This window comes from Pleurodeles waltl, chromosome 6, assembly GCF_031143425.1.
Source record: "Pleurodeles waltl isolate 20211129_DDA chromosome 6, aPleWal1.hap1.20221129, whole genome shotgun sequence".
Classification (NCBI taxonomy): Eukaryota; Metazoa; Chordata; class Amphibia; order Caudata; family Salamandridae; genus Pleurodeles; species Pleurodeles waltl.
Genome location: NC_090445.1, coordinates 1,682,899,029 through 1,682,917,467, shown reverse-complemented (window position 1 = coordinate 1,682,917,467; position 18,439 = coordinate 1,682,899,029). Strand labels below are relative to the sequence as shown.

The window sequence follows — 18,439 nt, the reverse complement described above, 5'->3', positions numbered from 1 at the left end:
GGGGCAAAGTCAAACTTTCAGGCCGACCGCGATGGAGCCCTGCTCGGCTACAGGTCGCGGGAGGCCTCGGTTAAAAAGTTACCTTCTGACTTAGTCTTTATTTTGAAGTTTTTCTTCACCGGGACGAACCTGCCAGTTGAATCCGACCTCCTGGAGCCCTTGTCCGGATACGCGATGTGGGTTTCCTCGGTGGAGACTTTTACCTTCGGACTTAGTCATTTTTTCGAGATGAAAATCCTTCGACCGGGGTAAACCTGGATCTTGATCCGACGTCCATGGAGCCCTTCTCTGATACGATGGCTGGGAGGTCCCGGTCAACTTTTTACGTTCGGACTTAGTCTCTTTTTTGGATGTTTTTCTTTACCGGGACGAACCACGAAGTCAGGCCGGGTCGCGGTTGAGGCAAGCCGGCTAGAATTTCCGCGGCGGGTCGGTCACTTTATGGAGCTTTTTTTCAAAAATTCTCCAATCTTTTCCAAACTTCTGGGGCTTCACCCAGATGTTCTTTTAAGGTTCTTTTGGGGTCCACAGCTCACCCCAAGGGTCCAGAAGTTCTGTGATGGTCCTTGGGAAGTGCGGACTTCAACTCCCAGAATGCATCTGGCGCAAACTCCTTTTTGGCCACTGGACAGTGGTCAGCTGGTCGCTTTCTTCAGGAGTTGGTGCAGGGGACTCTGGTTTAGCAATTTTTCACCTGTAGCAAACAGGGAGTCCCTCCTTGAACCAGTTGAAGCCAGGCAAAGTCCTTCTTGTGGTGAAGCCCAAGTGTGCAGCTGGTGCAGTCCTTCTGAGTGCAGGGTCCAGGTGCAGGCCAGGGGTCCAGCAGGGCAGTCCTTCTTCTTCTTTAGTTCCTTTCTTGTTGAATTCTGGAGGGGATCTGAGGTGTGGGTGCAGGTCTGCCAGTTTTATCCTTGCTCCTGGGTGAAAAGCAGGGGGGCCCTGGTTCTCCAATCAGGGACAGGGTCGTCCCCCTGTGATGACCACTTCCTGGGAAGTGTGGCAAAAATCCATCCCAGAAGGCAACAGTCTCTAAAAATCCAACATGGATGAATCTGATTTTTGGAGGTTACATCTGGCTGAGCCCACCCACTGGTGTGGCTAAAAATCATAAACACACCCCTCTCCTGCCCTCTCCTAATCTAATCAAGGGGGCACCTAGCTGTCTGGGGTTGCAGGATGTGGGGGTGTTGCTGGGTGCTGCAAATGTCCTTCTCTGCCTTTGAAGACCAGTTTGGCAGCCCTCCCCCTTCCTGCCTCACCATCTGCTGAGGGGAGATTCTCTCCCCCAAGCACATTCCTTTGTGTGAAGCCCGGCCACTTCACACCTCATCAAGGCAGCCTGGCAGAAGCTGCTGCAGGCTGGCCAATCAGAGCACAGCTGCAAAAACAATGCAGAGCTGAAATTGGCAACTTTTTAGGTAAAGTCTAAACTTTTTACCTGGACAAGTTATATTAAATCCAACAACTGGAAGTTGTGGGATTTATTACAACAATCAATTTGATACCAAATTCTTGGTATGTAACATTTAAGGAGACTTTAAAATTTAAAATAAAGTCTGCCCATTCTAGCCTATGAAGGCCATTTACTTCAATGAGGGAAAAACGAATTTGGCTGTTTTTACCTCACCAGGGCTTATAAATCTATTTTTATAAAGTCCCTGCTTATAGTTACATGGCACCCAGCCCTAGGGGCACATAGGGCACACCTTAGGGGTGACTTATATGTAAAAATAAGGTAGTTTAAGACTTTGGAAGTACCTTTAATTCCAAAGTCGAATTTGCATATAACTTTAATTTAAAAGCAGCCAGCAAAGCAGGCCTGCCTTTAAAATGACACTGGGCACCTCAGCAGTGCACCTAGGTGTGCACCACCTATGCTGTGGTCCCTAACCCTACATGCCCTACCATATACTAGGGACTTATAGGTAGGTTAACTTAGCCAATTATAATTAGCCTAATTTGCATATCCATTTTACACAGAGCACAGGCCCTGGGACTGGTTAGCAGTACCCAGGGCACCATCAAAGTCAGGAAAACACCAGCAAAAAGAGGAGAATGGGGGCAAAAAGTTATGGGGCCTCTGCAATCAGCCCTGTTTTCTCACACAACCCCCCCCCCATCCCACACGCCCAGGAGACTCAGCCCAACCCTGGGAGAGTCTTCCTGGCTTGTTAGGCGAGGAAGACAGTGAAGAAAACTGGCTGTCCCTTTGCAGGGCCTACTCTGCCTTACATCCCCCTGTCAGGGTCACTCCCTCTGGGTAGTGAAGCCATCCCAACAGTAAAAGGACCCAACTCAAACTGAAACTTCCCTCTAGGGGGGTCTTCCTCCTTTCTCTCTGCCAACTTGGGTAGTGAGGTGCCCACCTCCCCTACTCCAAACTTTGCTAGGGCAACACCTAGCTTACCCAAAGAGGTCACCCAACACTTGAGCAACCCCACCATGACCAATAGGGTCAGAGGGCCTACTTTACTATTGGCCCTGGGGTCTGCCTCCCAGGCCAAGTACAGTGCTGCCAGGAAGGCTAGCACCCAGCAGAGGCTACTGACAGCTGTCAGTACCCAGAACCACACCCTAAGCTCTCCACTGACAGGTGGCTGAGCTGCTTTAAGGGCAACTTTGGGGTCCTGGCACCCCTCTTGCTGTCTAGAGTGGGGGGCTACCACCTCCTGTGGCAGACACCCTCCTTCCACTCTCCCTTCTGTCAGTGCAGGGGCAACACCTTGCATCTGGACAGCTGCCTGACTACTCAGGACTTCCTTGGGGTCAGGTGAGGCCTCACCAGTGCCAACTCTGGGCTCCCCCCCTACTGGGGCAGAAGGCCTTTGGCTCCCTGGAACTCTCTTTAAGAGTGGCCTACCCTTCCTTTTCTTCTTTCCTTTTCTTGGGGACCCCTGTCTCCTAACTGTAGGGACTGACTCCCCAGGACTTTGGGTTGGGGGGGCGCCCTGGGCGACCACCCCATCTGGGACCAGACTCACCTCTGGGAGGTCATTGCCCAGGATACAATCTAGGGGGAGGTCAGCACTGACTACCACCCTAATCCAGTCAAGGATACCCTCCCTCTCTAGGGGCACTATGGCTACAGGTTTGGAGGTGACCTCCCCTGTGGCTATCCTGACTTTCTTTGTCTTTCCTGGGACATACATGTCTGGCGTCACTAACCGGTCACTCAGTATAGTGTGACTGGCACAGGTGTCCCTCAGGCCAGTGGTAGGGATCCCATTCACTTGAATGTGGTGGAAGTGCCTACTCCCACCCTCAGGGATCACCAGCTTACCATCTGGTCCTGTCTCCCAGCACAATGCTAGGAGGACTTCATCATCTGAGGAATCCTCCTCTATGGCTACACTGGACAGCCCAGTGCTAACCACCTTCCTTGGACAGGCTGCATCTCCTCTGAAGTGACCTGTCTGCTGACAGTCAAAGCAAGCCCTACTGTCCAAGAGTTTTTTTAACCCTGGGTCTCCCTGTCTCTGCTTGTCAGAGTGGGAGTGGGATTTACTCTCCTCCTTCTTAGGGTTCTGGGGTACAGAGGGAGTCTCTGTGGTGGGCTTACCACCTCCCTCCTTAGGTTTTTGGGGACCTGTCCCCCCCTTCTTGGAGTCTCCCCCCTGGGACTTGACAACCACCCTGGTTCTCAACCACTCATCAGCTGCCTCCCCTAGCTCTCTAGGGTTGGTCTGCTTAGAGTCCACTAGATGCTGGCGTAACCTTTCTTGGGTACAATTGGTCAAGATGTGCTGTCTCATGATCAGATTGTATAACCCCTCATAAGTATCTACTTTGTTACCAATAATCCAGCCCTCTAGTGCCTTTAGTGAAATGTCCACAAAGTCAACCCAAGACTGGGTACTGACCTTCTGGGTGTCCCTGAACTTCATTCTATATTGCTCTGGGGTCAGACCAAACTTCTTGGCTAAGCACCTCTTCATACTAGGGTATGAATCTGCCTCCTCCCCCCTTAAGGTCAGAAGCCTATCCCTCCCTGAGTTGGGGACCAACTCCCACAAAAGGGAACCCCAGTATTGAGGCCTAACCCTTCTCATTTGGAGTGCCCTCTCAAAGGCCCCCAGCCACTTATCTATGTCATCCCCCTCTACATAGGCAGGAACCACCCCTTTGGGTAATCTGGGGCAAACTCCCCCACCCATGGACACCTCAGCTTCTTTATCGCTGCTTCCATCTCTTTTCTCTTTGTATGCCCACTTTTTCTTTTCTAGGGCCAGCTTCTCTGCTTCCAAAGCTATGTATGCTAGCTGGGCCTCCAGCTCTCTTTCTCTGATGGATGAGTTCTCTCCTCCTGAAAGGACCCCCTTCCCACCACTAGATTTGGGTCTGCCCCTAGTGACTGTATTTACTGAGGACCGTTCTTCCTCATCCTCACTTAGGCTCAGATGCCTTCCCTCCCCTGAGTGGTTAGAGCTTGCATCCTCCCTTCTTTCTCCCTCCTCTGGAGCTTCTTCTGACTCTACCTCTTGGGCCTCAGCCCATGCTGTCAGGGATGTGATCAGGATTTGCTTCCTGAGATCAGTGGTTGCAGGCAACCCTCTTTCAATACACAACCCCCTAAGCTGGACTACTGTCAGTGTGGGTAGGCTAGCCAGATCAAGCTCCATGGTTCCCTAGTTTTGTGTCAACAAAAACTTTTTGCAAAAATTGGAAACAAGAATTTAGAAAAATTACAAAAATTCAATAATTGAAATTAATCCAAATTAAAAATTAAAAACAATTTTTGCACTAGGACAATTTAAAGGATTTTTAAGTTGTTTTACCTAAAACTGTAACGTGATATTGAACACAAGTACAGGATCCCGTCGCTGCTTCCAATTATGTTGGAAAATGGGTTATTGGTAGGGCAGGTAGGTACCTACACCTAGCAACAAGCCACTAACCTCCACATAGGTACAGTTAGGTCTCAGTAAATTAATCCCAGCTCAACCCTTGGTAGCTTGGCAACGAGCGTCAAGGCTTAACTTAAGAGACAAAGTGTAAAGCATTCAAATATCACAAAACAGTAATTAAATAAAACACAGGAAACAGTTTAAAAATCCAAAACCAATTTATAAAAATAGTTTATATTTTTATCTTTAAAATGACACAAAAACGATTAAAATCGGTTCAGGGGAACCGGAGATATGAATTTTTAAAGAATTATTACTTTTCTAGCGCTTAGAAACAAAAAGCGCCAATCGGGTCATCTGGTTGCACCTCGACCGGGGCAAAGTCAAACTTTCAGGCCGACCGCGATGGAGCCCTGCTCGGCTACAGGTCGCGGGAGGCCTCGGTTAAAAAGTTACCTTCTGACTTAGTCTTTATTTTGAAGTTTTTCTTCACCGGGACGAACCTGCCAGTTGAATCCGACCTCCTGGAGCCCTTGTCCGGATACGCGATGTGGGTTTCCTCGGTGGAGACTTTTACCTTCGGACTTAGTCGTTTTTTCGAGATGAAAATCCTTCGACCGGGGTAAACCTGGATCTTGATCCGACGTCCATGGAGCCCTTCTCGGATACGATGGCTGGGAGGTCCCGGTCAACTTTTTACGTTCGGACTTAGTCTCTTTTTTGGATGTTTTTCTTTAACGGGACGAACCACGAAGTCAGGCCGGGTCGCGGTTGAGGCAAGCCGGCTAGAATTTCCGCGGCGGGTCGGTCACTTTATGGAGCTTTTTTTAAAAAATTCTCCAATCTTTTCCAAACTTCTGGGGCTTCACCCAGATGTTCTTTTAAGGTTCTTTTGGGGTCCACAGCTCACCCCAAGGGTCCAGAAGTTCTGTGATGGTCCTTGGGAAGTGCGGACTACAACTCCCACAATGCACCTGGCGCAAACTCCTTTTTGGCCACTGGACAGTGGTCAGCTGGTCGCTTTCTTCAGGAGTTGGTGCAGGGGACTCTGGTTTAGCAATTTTTCACCTGTAGCAAACAGGGAGTCCCTCCTTGAACCAGTTGAAGCCAGGCAAAGTCCTTCTTGTGGTGAAGCCCAAGTGTGCAGCTGGTGCAGTCCTTCTGAGTGCAGGGTCCAGGTGCAGGCCAGGGGTCCAGCAGGGCAGTCCTTCTTCTTCTTTAGTTCCTTTCTTGTTGAATTCTGGAGGGGATCTGAGGTGTGGGTGCAGGTCTGCCAGTTTTATCCTTGCTCCTGGGTGAAAAGCAGGGGGGCCCTGGTTCTCCAATCAGGGACAGGGTCGTCCCCCTGTGATGACCACTTCCTGGGAAGTGTGGCAAAAATCCATCCCAGAAGGCAACAGTCTCTAAAAATCCAACATGGATGAATCTGATTTTTGGAGGTTACATCTGGCTGAGCCCACCCACTGGTGTGGCTAAAAATCATAAACACACCCCTCTCCTGCCCTCTCCTAATCTAATCAAGGGGGCACCTAGCTGTCTGGGGTTGCAGGATGTGGGGGTGTTGCTGGGTGCTGCAAATGTCCTTCTCTGCCTTTGAAGACCAGTTTGGCAGCCCTCCCCCTTCCTGCCTCACCATCTGCTGAGGGGAGATTCTCTCCCCCAAGCACATTCCTTTGTGTGAAGCCCGGCAACTTCACACCTCATCAAGGCAGCCTGGCAGAAGCTGCTGCAGGCTGGCCAATCAGAGCACAGCTGCAAAAACAATGCAGAGCTGAAATTGGCAACTTTTTAGGTAAAGTCTAAACTTTTTACCTGGACAAGTTATATTAAATCCAACAACTGGAAGTTGTGGGATTTATTACAACAATCAATTTGATACCAAATTCTTGGTATGTAACATTTAAGGAGACTTTAAAATTTAAAATAAAGTCTGCCCATTCTAGCCTATGAAGGCCATTTACTTCAATGAGGGAAAAACGAATTTGGCTGTTTTTACCTCACCAGGGCTTATAAATCTATTTTTATAAAGTCCCTGCTTATAGTTACATGGCACCCAGCCCTAGGGGCACATAGGGCACACCTTAGGGGTGACTTATATGTAAAAATAAGGTAGTTTAAGACTTTGGAAGTACCTTTAATTCCAAAGTCGAATTTGCATATAACTTTAATTTAAAAGCAGCCAGCAAAGCAGGCCTGCCTTTAAAATGACACTGGGCACCTCAGCAGTGCACCTAGGTGTGCACCACCTATGCTGTGGTCCCTAAACCTACATGCCCTACCATATACTAGGGACTTATAGGTAGGTTAACTTAGCCAATTATAATTAGCCTAATTTGCATATCCATTTTACACAGAGCACAGGCCCTGGGACTGGTTAGCAGTACCCAGGGCACCATCAAAGTCAGGAAAACACCAGCAAAAAGAGGAGAATGGGGGCAAAAAGTTATGGGGCCTCTGCAATCAGCCCTGTTTTCTCACAATCAGGATCTCCCCCGCCCCCCCCTCCTCCTCCCCAGGTTTCCCCTCAACCCCCCTTCATACACGCACCTTCATACACACACTCATTCCCTCATTCATCCACGCATGCAGACATCACTTCACACACACATCCACACACACGTACATACATACAAGCAGACAAGCATTCACAGAACACGACATACACGCACTCACACATCCATACATGCACACACATACAACACACAACACACACCCGCATTCACACACGCACAGACATACACACGCCCCCACACAACACCTCCAACCCCCGTCCCCTGTCGGAGCACCCGACTTACCTGTTGTCAGGGGGTCCTCCGGCAAGAGACGGGACCGCCAGCAGAACACCGCCAGGCTGTATCATGGGTCATGATACGGTCTGCGGCGGTCTACTGGCGTGGCGCTGCTGCTGGCAGCAGCGCCACATTACTGCCATTCGCTGCCATGACCACTGCTGGATTATGGTCATAATAGGACGAACGGCTGGTAGCCGCGGCGAAGGTCTTTTGGCGGCCATCGCCGCAGCAGTAGGCGGTTTTTACCACCAGGGTCAAAATGACCTCCTTTGTGTTTGTTAGTTGCCTAAAAACATGAGATACCCAAAGCCAAATACTAAGGACCACTCTATAATGATTTTTCATTGTGTATCGACCATGCAGTAATTCATATAGTAAAATCTAATACATGATCATGAAGGACACTTCTTCATGTTTCCTATGGATGGGTCTCCCTACCTCAGTCTCAGTCACAATAATTGCATGGTAAATCAACTGCACCTGTTTACCATCAGTGTTCACTTTTTAAGACAGGGCCACTGTGAAGCAGTTAGAATAAGGGGGTCGGGGCTGACTACACATGAACATGTGCTTACTCGTGTGCACACACATGTGCCTGCTGTTCGTGAGAGACTACCGTCATACGCATGCATGGTAGTGGCACACAGGTAACCTTCCTTTGGCAGTTTTAAACTCAAAATTTGACCTGTCAAAATAACCACTTTTGACAGGCCTAAACCTTCCCTTTAAATGTTAGTAAGTTACCCAAATGTAGGCCTTATTTCCCATAAAGGTACATGATATTTAAAAGTAGGACATGTAGAAATTAATGTTGAACATGTCTTACAGTGAAATAACTCCAAAGTTGTTTTTCATTGTAGTAAAGCTATTTCCCCCTTAGACTAACACTGGGTTACCTTATAACACTTAATAAGTGATAATGCCAGTTGGAGAACAGATAGAGAAATACTTCTTCCACTCATTTGAATTGTAATTTTAAATCCTCTTTAATGATAAACATATATTTTGTAAGTTACTATTCTGAAAATGCTACTTTTCGAAAGTTGACAATTTTCTGCCTAAACCCAATGTCCCTTCCTGCCACGGTCACATGACTGTGAATGGCTCTCCTGTGGTGTGGTGTGTATTCTTTCCAGACATGGGGACAAAAAGGCCTTGGATTTGGAGCAGGGTGTCCCTCTTCTGGGAATTGAATTCAGCTCTTCCGGTAGCCAACGGGCTGTGCCCACCATCAAAGGCTGCCTGCTTGCCACTGAGAAATGCAGCTCACAACTATACCTGTCTGCATTTGTACTTCTAGACAGATTCGAGCCAAACTCAGGAAAGGGGTAAAGAAAGAAAAGGAAAGAAGGCTAGAGATGTCCTCTGATGTCCTCATTCTCTAAGAAATAGACACACTGATCGAATCAGATCTATAGAAATACCTATTTATTCTGGAATATCTTTTCCATCCACATCAGGCAAACATCCATGTTTAGCAGGTTCAAGACACATCTAATATACCTGCTCCCATAGAAACATCTTTATAAACAAAGAGGTCAATGAAGCTTACTATCAGTACTCCTCCTGTTCCTTTTTGGACTTTGGAACCATGTAAGCGATTACGATCCAATTGAAGGGTTTATACTCATCTCTAATGATAGAGTGAACCAACGATATTTCACTATAAGGGTAATCATTCATTTTATTTTCATTGTAATAGTTCATGGGGCTATTCTTGATTAATTCTTTGCTTTCTGATTTTGGAGACTCTCATTTATTTTACTATTGGGACTTATGACCTCTTTACTTTAAGAACTTAGGGACAGATGGATGAAGCAGTATTGCCGGCTGCAAAATGCCCATTGGGCAGTTTGCCACCGGTAAAAGGATTCTGGCCATGTACCTTTCCTATTTTGCGAGTTGCTGGCCAGAGGGGCCACTGCACTGCGTACGCCAAGTGAATGGGTAGTGCAGTGCCCCCCTGTGGCCACCTGCACTCTGTCTCTGCCAACCTTTTCAGGGCGGTGCTACTGCCATGAAATCACTGGTAGAGAAGGGACTCGTAAATCCCCAGGGCAGCACTGCTCTGGCGAATTAGGACCGCCAGACCGATGAAAACTCCTAATCTGGTGGTTTTGGTGGTCTGACCCTGGCTCTACCTCTACGGTCGTAGTGTGGTGGTCAGACCACCACATTGGCGGCGGTCTGACCATCACCGCAGCCCTGGCGGGCTTCAGGCCGCCAGGGTCGTAATGATCCCCTGTGCGAAGAATCATATACACCACCTTGTACACTTGGACACTTTATAAATCACTGATATAAAAAAAAAAATAACAAATGCATTTTTGTGAGAAAGTTTTGCCTTTCTTAGATGGCATGATAAGAAACTTGCACCATGTGCATGGGTGCAAGTGCAGATGATGGAACAGTATCCTCTACAAAATGTGGTCTGATATTGCCATTTGATGCATGTTTGTTAAAGGCATGGGCTTACTGTGCTTGACTTACCACACTTGGATTCCAATCTGTTTCTCTAGACTGTAACTTGGTGTTAACATCTTTGAACGCCTCCGCGCACTGGAAACTGTCACCATAACCACACGAAAAAGGACAAAAGTGTTTACCTGAAATTTAGAAAACATAGGTGAAATAGCTTATTATTGCCCACATGAAAAGATAGTTCCCATGACCTAGTCAAAAACAGGGAATCATTCAATAACACTGCATGTATTATTTGCAAATTGTGCACTCACAAATCTGGCTGCTAAATTTTCTAAATGAGGCCCAAGCAGAATATTTAAACATCTACATTAAAAAATGTGTGCTTTGAAACATAAACAATAGATATTTCTATAGATGGCCTGACTGGGCATTTGCTTAGAGAGAGGAAAGAGCGAAAGGTGGGAAAGGCGAGAAAGGAGAATACCCACTAATCTCTTCAAAAGGCTACTTACAAAAATGTAGGAAAAAAGTTCTCCAAGTAGGTCACACTGAATTTGAAGAATCACTTCCAATCCCCATTTGTAAATATTCTAGCCAATGGGCAACATATGAAGTAGTAACTAAGGGCCTCATTCTAAGTCTGGCGGGCGGCGGAGGCCGCCCGCCAGACTTCCCCCCTCCAGAATACCGCACCGCGGTCGGAAGACCGCTGCGGCTATTCTGTGTTTTACACTGGGCTGGCGGGCGACCGCCAAAAGGCCGCCCGCCAGCCCAGTGTAAAACTCCCTTCCCACGAGGACGCCGGCTCAGAATTGAGCCGGCGGAGTGGGAAGGTGCGACGGGTGCAGTTGCACCCGTCGCGAATTTCACTGTCTGCAATGCAGACAGTGAAATTCCTTGTGGGGCCCTCTTACGGGGGCCCCTGCAGTGCCCATGCCATTGGCATGGGCACTGCAGGGGCCCCCAGGGGCCCCACGACAACCCATACCGCCATCCTGTTCCTGGCGGGAGAACCGCCAGGAACAGGATGGCGGTATGGGCTGTCAGAATCCCCATGGCGGCGCAGCGAGCTGCGCTGCCATGGAGGATTCTAATGGGCAGCGGAAAACCGGCGGGAGACCGCCGGTTTTCCACTTCTGACCGCGGCAAAACCGCCGCGGTCAGAATGCCCTGCGGGGCACCGCCAGCCTGTTGGCGGTGCTCCCGCCGACCCTGGCCCCGGCGGTTCCTTACCGCCGGGGTCAGAATCAGGCCCTAAATGTTTATTTGTTCATTGATGAGGCAGGATGAAACAAGGAGTGCCTGGCTATTGCCTCTTTGCATTTATAATGCAAAACAAACAGGAACAATCAAAAAGATCGATATTTACTTAATGTTTATAGCTCTATTAGAGAAAGAGGGTAGGGAATAACCTAATTCACCATCCTACTCTTGTTTCCATCTTTTACAATTGTTTCCTTAAACATCCTTTTTCTTAAGTTTATTTTCCAAAACATCAGAATAATAATCCCAGTTTGCTATAAATTTATGTGCTCAGAGCCAAACGTATTTTTATAAAACTTGTCTTTGACGTAATATATTTTTATTTAATTCTATTGTATGTATTTTATCTGTTTTTTTTTTTTACTTTAGAAAAATACAGTTTGTCTTACATGTGAATATATTGACATTAATTTGGCAATGGGGATCATTATCCTTAAATCCCTCTCTCTTCGGGAGCCTTACGTGGGACCCCCTATTTCATATGATTCCACATGCCTACACCTGCCCATCTATCATGTTAAACACACAGCCCTTCGAAAGCTTCTAATTTATTACCACCTACTTAAATTATTTTAACCTTGAATAAATCTTTTTCTAGATTTTCTGCGCTTAGTTTTTATTTGCTTTTTGTTTTTTAATTTACAAAATACTGTTGGATTAAATATTTTCTAAACAAATTCTACTGAAAATTAAGGAATCTAACATATGAAACTGCATTGTGCACTTATAAATGATCATTTAGGCCCTCATTACAACATTGGTGGTAACTGCCGCCTAATGCCACGGTGACGGCTGCCAACATACCGTCGCCGTGGCTACCAACGGTCCACGCGTATTATGACAGTCGACGGTATTCTGCCAGAAGGCTGGCGGAATACCGCAGACGGTCACGGTGGGGGACGGCGGTAAGGTGGCGCTGCTGTCAGCAGCACCGCCACGCTAGCAAAACGCCGCAGACTGTATCATGAACACTGATACAGCCTGGCGGTGTTTTGCTGGCAGACGCCGCTGCTGACAGCAGCGCTGTGTCCCGTCTCCAGCCTGAGGACCCCCGGCACGCAAGTAAGTCGGGTTCTCCGACAGGAGAGGGGGTGTTGTGTGCGTGTGTGGGGGTGTTGTGGGGGTGTGTGGGGGTGTTCTGGAATGCGTGCATTCGGGCGTGAGTCGCGTTGTGAGTGCGAGAATAACTGAATGTACGTGTATGTGCATGTTGTGTGTAGTGAATGCGTGTGTGCGCCAAAGTATGTTGGTGTGTGTTGCGGTGTGTGGGAAAGCATGTGTGCATGCGTTGGCGAATGTAGGTATGCGTGTGTGTATGCGTGTGTATGTCTGTGCGTGTAGGTGTGTGTATGTTGGGGGGAAGTCGGAAGGGTGAGGGGGAGGGTGCGGGAGGACTCCAGGGAGGCGGAGGGGAGCGGGGGAGACCACTATCAGTGCCAGAGAAGGGATTCCCTGGCACTGATAGTGCCTACCGCCATGGTTTTTGTGGTGGTAAGATTGCCACGAAATCCATGGCGGTAGGCGGGGTCATAATCCCGAGGGTGGGAATGTAATGGTCACCTGGCTGGAGACCGAAGTCTACAGCCCAGCTGCCGTTACCATCCTGGCAGTCGGTGTGTTAAAGTGGCTGTCTGTGTTGGGGGTTACCGCTGTGATCATAATCCCATTTTTTTTTTACCGCCGGCCTGTTGCCGTTATTACCACCACCTTAGCACCGACCGCCAGGGTCATAATGAGGACCTCAGTGTTTTATGCTATAGAGTGCAATAATAAAATTGCTCAAACATTTTTTGACATAAATTAGGTTATAATAAAATATGTTTAAACTAACGCTGTCCAGGAAAACAATTTATCTCAAGTAATCCGAAGTCAGACAGGCCATGATTACAAAGCTACAGCAAACAAAGTTAGCAATTCATCCTGTTGCATTTCTCTTGCATTTATAGTAAATTTGGGACTTTTTTGGCATTGTGGGAAAAAATTTAGCAATACTCAAAGTAAAGTCCCGGAGATCCATGAGTACACAAATGGAAAAATGTATGTTCACTTCAACTTCCTTTTATTTTTATCCTCTAGGGGAGAACCTTTTACCCTACTCTTACATCTCTTTTGGGTGTACCCTCTTTACGATCATTGGAACGTTTTCACTTTAGGCCTTGAAAGGACTAAGGACCTGATTTAGAGTTTGGTGGATGGGGTTACCCCATCACAAGTGTGATGAACAAAATATCAGTCGTATTACAATTCCATTATACCCTTTATAGATTGTAATATGGAGGACAGGATATCTGTCATGTCTAAATCAGGCCCCAAGTCTGTAGCACTCCCACCGTGGAAACTATTGTCAAATATTTTGTGTCTGCCAAAAAGTAGATACTGACAGTGTTCACCAAGTTTTAATGGTGAGACGAACTTGCTGTGCCCACAACCCCACTTGCACCAGTAGACCTGCAAAAACAAGGATTTCACCATTCTGGTGGAATTCCAATGTGCACAGAAACTACTCCTGAGAGCAGGAGTAGCACATTTATGATTCTGTGAATTACTTATGAGATTTTGCCATCAGAAAAGACATTTTGTGCATACGAGCACTGACTTAGGTGGTCATAGACATGAAAAATCATCCTCACAGTGCTTAAATAGACTTTAGTTAAATAGAGAATAAGACAATAGTGAATTTAAGGTCCTTTCTGATATTAAGCCAATAGCAGTGCCTGCGCTACTGAGACACAAAGCTTCTAGAATAATGCCAAATCATCAAAAAGGTTCCAATTACAGAGTTTTGGACATTTACTGGAGGAGAGGCCACACCATCAAAGTGCTTCAAAAGTATTCACTGCAGGCTGGAGGCCCAAAACTTAGAGGCAGAGCAAAGAATAGACTACCCATTTTGGGCATTACTTGCCAGCCTTCAGAGGGGGCTGCTGAACTTACAAATTAAACAGACACTGATGTGCAAGATGGCTTGACTATGATATCATGGAATTTGGCGAGGATCAACTCTAACCTCTCCGACCCCAATTGGACTACTTTTATTGGATGATGATGATGTATGTGTCTTCCAGGAGACATGAGCTGTGGGCAAAGTGTATGTTAATGGCTATTAGAACATTGGAAGTTGGCAGCTCCATTGAAAACAATGGAGTGCTGCGGGCTTTTACTGGCCGGTAAAAGCCTGCAGCGCCAACATTCCAATGTTCGCTTTGTTCACAGCAACAACTGTGAACAAAGCCTCACGGAGCCCGAGGGGATTTTAATCCCCTCGGGCTCTGTGAGCAATTTGTTTTTTTAAATAGAACATTCTGCCCTGAGTGGCAGAATGTTCTAATAGCCTTAGAACCCGCCGTAGCGGGCTCTACCGGCTATTAAAGGCCCTTTACCTTGTTAAATGCCCTCGCCTTCGGCTCGGGCATTTAACGCGGGAGCGGGCCTTTAATAGCCGGTAGAGCCCGCTACGGCGGGTTCTAAGGCTATATTCTACCTATAACGTTGAAGCTAGCCCCCTGAAGAAAGCAGGAAGAGCGATTGGCGGTCTGATAAATTTAGTAAAAAATGCAATTGCCTTCGTCCACAAGCAGCTAAAAGTTGATTCCCCTGACTTAATGGGGCTTAAGCTCAAGTTTCCCCCAGGCCTAAATCTGATTGTATTTAATGCATATGTTAGATCTGATTCCTCAGGCACTGATATACTAGCAGTGGCCATGCTAGATGATTTAATTGGTGTTTATCAGCAGCAGGCTAAAATTGTGGCTGCAGGGGATTTTAACACTTCATTTGAGCCATCTCCTTCAATTAACTCTCTGACAGAGGAGGAAGATGAGCTCTGGGGCACCCATAATCCGTCTGGCAAAGCCCAATATCTATTTTCCAATTCTGCTCTCCAGTTTGCAACTCTGGTGGTTGGGAGGAGCCTAAGGGCTTGTAATGGTTGCACTGGTTCCGACCCAGATAGACAACCCACCTTTGGGAGGGGACGCAGCAGAAGTGGTATAGACTACATCCTGCTAGACGTAAGACTTTGGGCACTACTTACCAATATTGAAATCATTGTCTGATTGCATAGCGACCATAACCCCTTTCTCTTATCCCTGGCAGATGATTCTCTTAAAAAAGGCTTGTCTGTTTCTCGTACATTAGTTCAGGAGCCTATCTTGACAAGTAACTTCAGAATATTCGCATGATCCCGGGTTTTAGCTGACCATGAACTGCACTGTAGGATCCATCACTTGTTCATGCATTTTCTTTATGGGTCGGCAAAACAGCTCTCTATCTTCTGCATCAATACTGGCTACCCATGTGTCCTGCATCGGGCGTAGCACCGGAAACAGAGGAACATGTTTTGGTTCTTGTACTGAATACTGTTATCTTCATAGGCCTTGGATACGCTCAGAATGTTTGAACCTAAAAGTTGCACCTTATTTGACTGCACATAGAGTCTGCAGACATATGACTGACTTTGCTCCAACTATGCCAGCCTCTCAGAAGTGAACCCGTTACCTCTAGACCTCTGGCCTCCAAATAAATGTCTGGAATGTGACAGATGTGATGGACAACATAGGAAAGCAGACTGTGCTCAAAACATGCATATTATTATGTTTAAGTGTGTGCTCTAGACGACCAAGCAGTGAAAGAATGTGAAGGGAGGATGCTTGGTTTTTGCACTTAATAAACTTTCCCGCAGGCACTGATGATTTTAGGAAGAGGTCTATATTTAACGGACAATCATTTTCTTTCTCTCTCATTCTGGCTACACAAAGTAAAGCAGGACTGACAGGCTTGCAAACTTCAGGGTAATTTAAAGGTGGTAGGAAACAGAGATTATAGTAGTCAAAACAAACTTGTGCATATTTATTTCAAAGACTCATTTAGGAACTATTTGAAAAGGTGAAGTAATTCTTTCCGGAAAGTTTGCAAATAAATGACTGTCAACTTACTTGAGGAATCGATGCTTTACTTTCATTGAATGAATGATATTAATTTTCTTGTAGGCTAACTGTATACAGACTCTGAAATCTGCCTCTATCTCCCTCTCCCTCTTTAGTAAAATCACCCAACACTTACTGTTAAGATGAACAGAACAGGTCCAACAAACGCCCAGATGATATCTGTTTGAACATTCAACCAGCAGTGATTGTCTGCCACATATTTGTTGAATGATGTCGCCAGGGTGACCCCCACGATGATGATCGGTAGACCTTCAAAATAGAAATCAAACATCCTTTCATTCATCTATGCAATTATTTCATGTGTGTTTTTACTAGAAAACTCATACCACATCAGGAAAGCGGACGAACAAAAATAGTGGGTACGTAGGACTGAAAGCAGAATGTTCATCTTTTTCACCTTTTTCCTATATTAATTTATTTTAGATTTAGAAGATGTGATGGTAATTAGCAGACCCTTGTAGAATGTATGAGGTTACAATGCATGACTTTACCACAGGTTCCTTCTCCAATGTAGCAACACAAAAGGATGATGGACGGAGTGCTGAACAATGCAAACACTCACCCCCAGTCACAGATCTGGGTTTAACCCATCGTTCTTTTGCGCACCATGCTACCCCAGTTTGGACCCAGCCCAATGCAAATCAGTCTTGACCCTGTTCCTCATGGGAACAGTTCAGCCCGAACTGCCAGGCCAGGTCCTCCCTGGACAGAAAACAAGCATCTTGGGACCAGTTTCAGGTTATCACCCTTCATCAGGCAGGCTAGCAGGGTCAAGACTGATTTGCATATGGTTGGGTCCAAACTGGGGTGGCATGATGAGCAAAAGAACAATGGATTAAACCCCGATCTGTGACTGGGGTGAGTGTTTGAAAAGTTTCAACACTCCATCCATTATTTTCTTTTGTGATGTTCCTTCTCCACTGTGCCTTTAGGATGCATGCCCTTACCGTGTAGGTGACTTTAGCACTTATGCCTTTACTTCACATATGGTAAGTATAATTAAAGTAAGTAAACCCCTCTCTCTCTCTCTCTCTCTCTCATTCTTTCTCTCTCTCTTTATCTTCCCCTGATATATATATAAAGGTTACAAAGGTACCAAAGGTTACAGGGACATTATAGTTAGGAAATAGCATTTTAAAAAACAGAAATTAACTTAAAAAACAGAGGTTACAGGGACGTTATAGTTCTGAATTTACACACTCGAAACCAACAAAACCATAGAAATTCAGCAGATATAAGGCCTCGTGGTCGCAGTCAGGACTTCCGCTACTGTGGCGGTCTGACCGCCACAATATGACCCCGCTATCTCCGCCGCGATCAGTGATCCCGACGGGCTGACGGTGGCAAAGGTCGGAATCAGCCACGGCAGCACTGCATGTAGCGCCATCCTGCTGATTATGACATGATTCTCCGCCAGCATTATTATGGCGGTATCATTGCGTTGAAAAGGATGGCGGAGAACAGGGACAGGGGGCCACAAGGGGGGCCCTGCACCGCCCATGCACATGGTATGGGCAGGGCAGAGCTCCCCCTGCCCAGCACCCTCGCAATGCTCACTGTCTGCAGACAGTGAGCATTGCAAGGGTGCTGGTGCACCCTGCGGGTAGCAGCATTGCTACCGGCACGATTACGAGTTAGCAACAATACTGCTGCCATTTTCCCACTGGGCTGACTGGAAGAAACCTTTGTTTCTGCCCGTCAGCCCAGCAAGAAAGTCATAATGGGCCTGGTGGGGAGGTAGCCAGCATGGCGGCAACCTCCCTGTCGGAAGTTCAGCAGACGGGTTATCCCGGCCGTCGAACTGTTAATGAGGCCCATATTTATGGTTGGCTCAAACGACTACAAGTGGTGCTCTAAGGTAACTATATCTTGTGCATCCGTGTCTATATATATTTATTGAGGAAACCAAAGGTTACCGGGACGTTATAGTTAGATTCTGAACTTCTTCACATTAAAACATTAGAAATACAGCAGTTTATGGTTAACTCAAGTAACTATAGCTCGCGCGCTAGGTTAACTATAACTTCCTTCGCCATGCACGGCTAATTACTCCTCATATTACATCAGTGATGACATCTTCTATGGCATTATTGATATTATTACTGCAACATTTGCAATACAGTTATTGATGAGAAAACTGTGCATAGCTGGGGTGCGAGTTATAGTTACC

General features: G+C 46.7%; 1 protein-coding gene across 2 annotated transcripts in view; it reads right to left on the bottom strand.

Moving 5' to 3' along the window:
• The window catches only part of ADGRD2 (adhesion G protein-coupled receptor D2), a 386,891-nt gene that overhangs the window by 156,007 nt on the left and 212,445 nt on the right, over positions 1-18,439 (bottom strand). For both annotated transcript variants that reach the window (XM_069241720.1, XM_069241719.1), the window contains exons 18-19: positions 16,385-16,518; positions 10,127-10,242 (exon numbers count right to left, since the gene is read on the bottom strand). In XM_069241720.1, the coding sequence (XP_069097821.1) occupies positions 10,127-10,242; positions 16,385-16,518 (250 nt within the window). The remainder of the gene's footprint in view (positions 1-10,126; positions 10,243-16,384; positions 16,519-18,439) is intronic.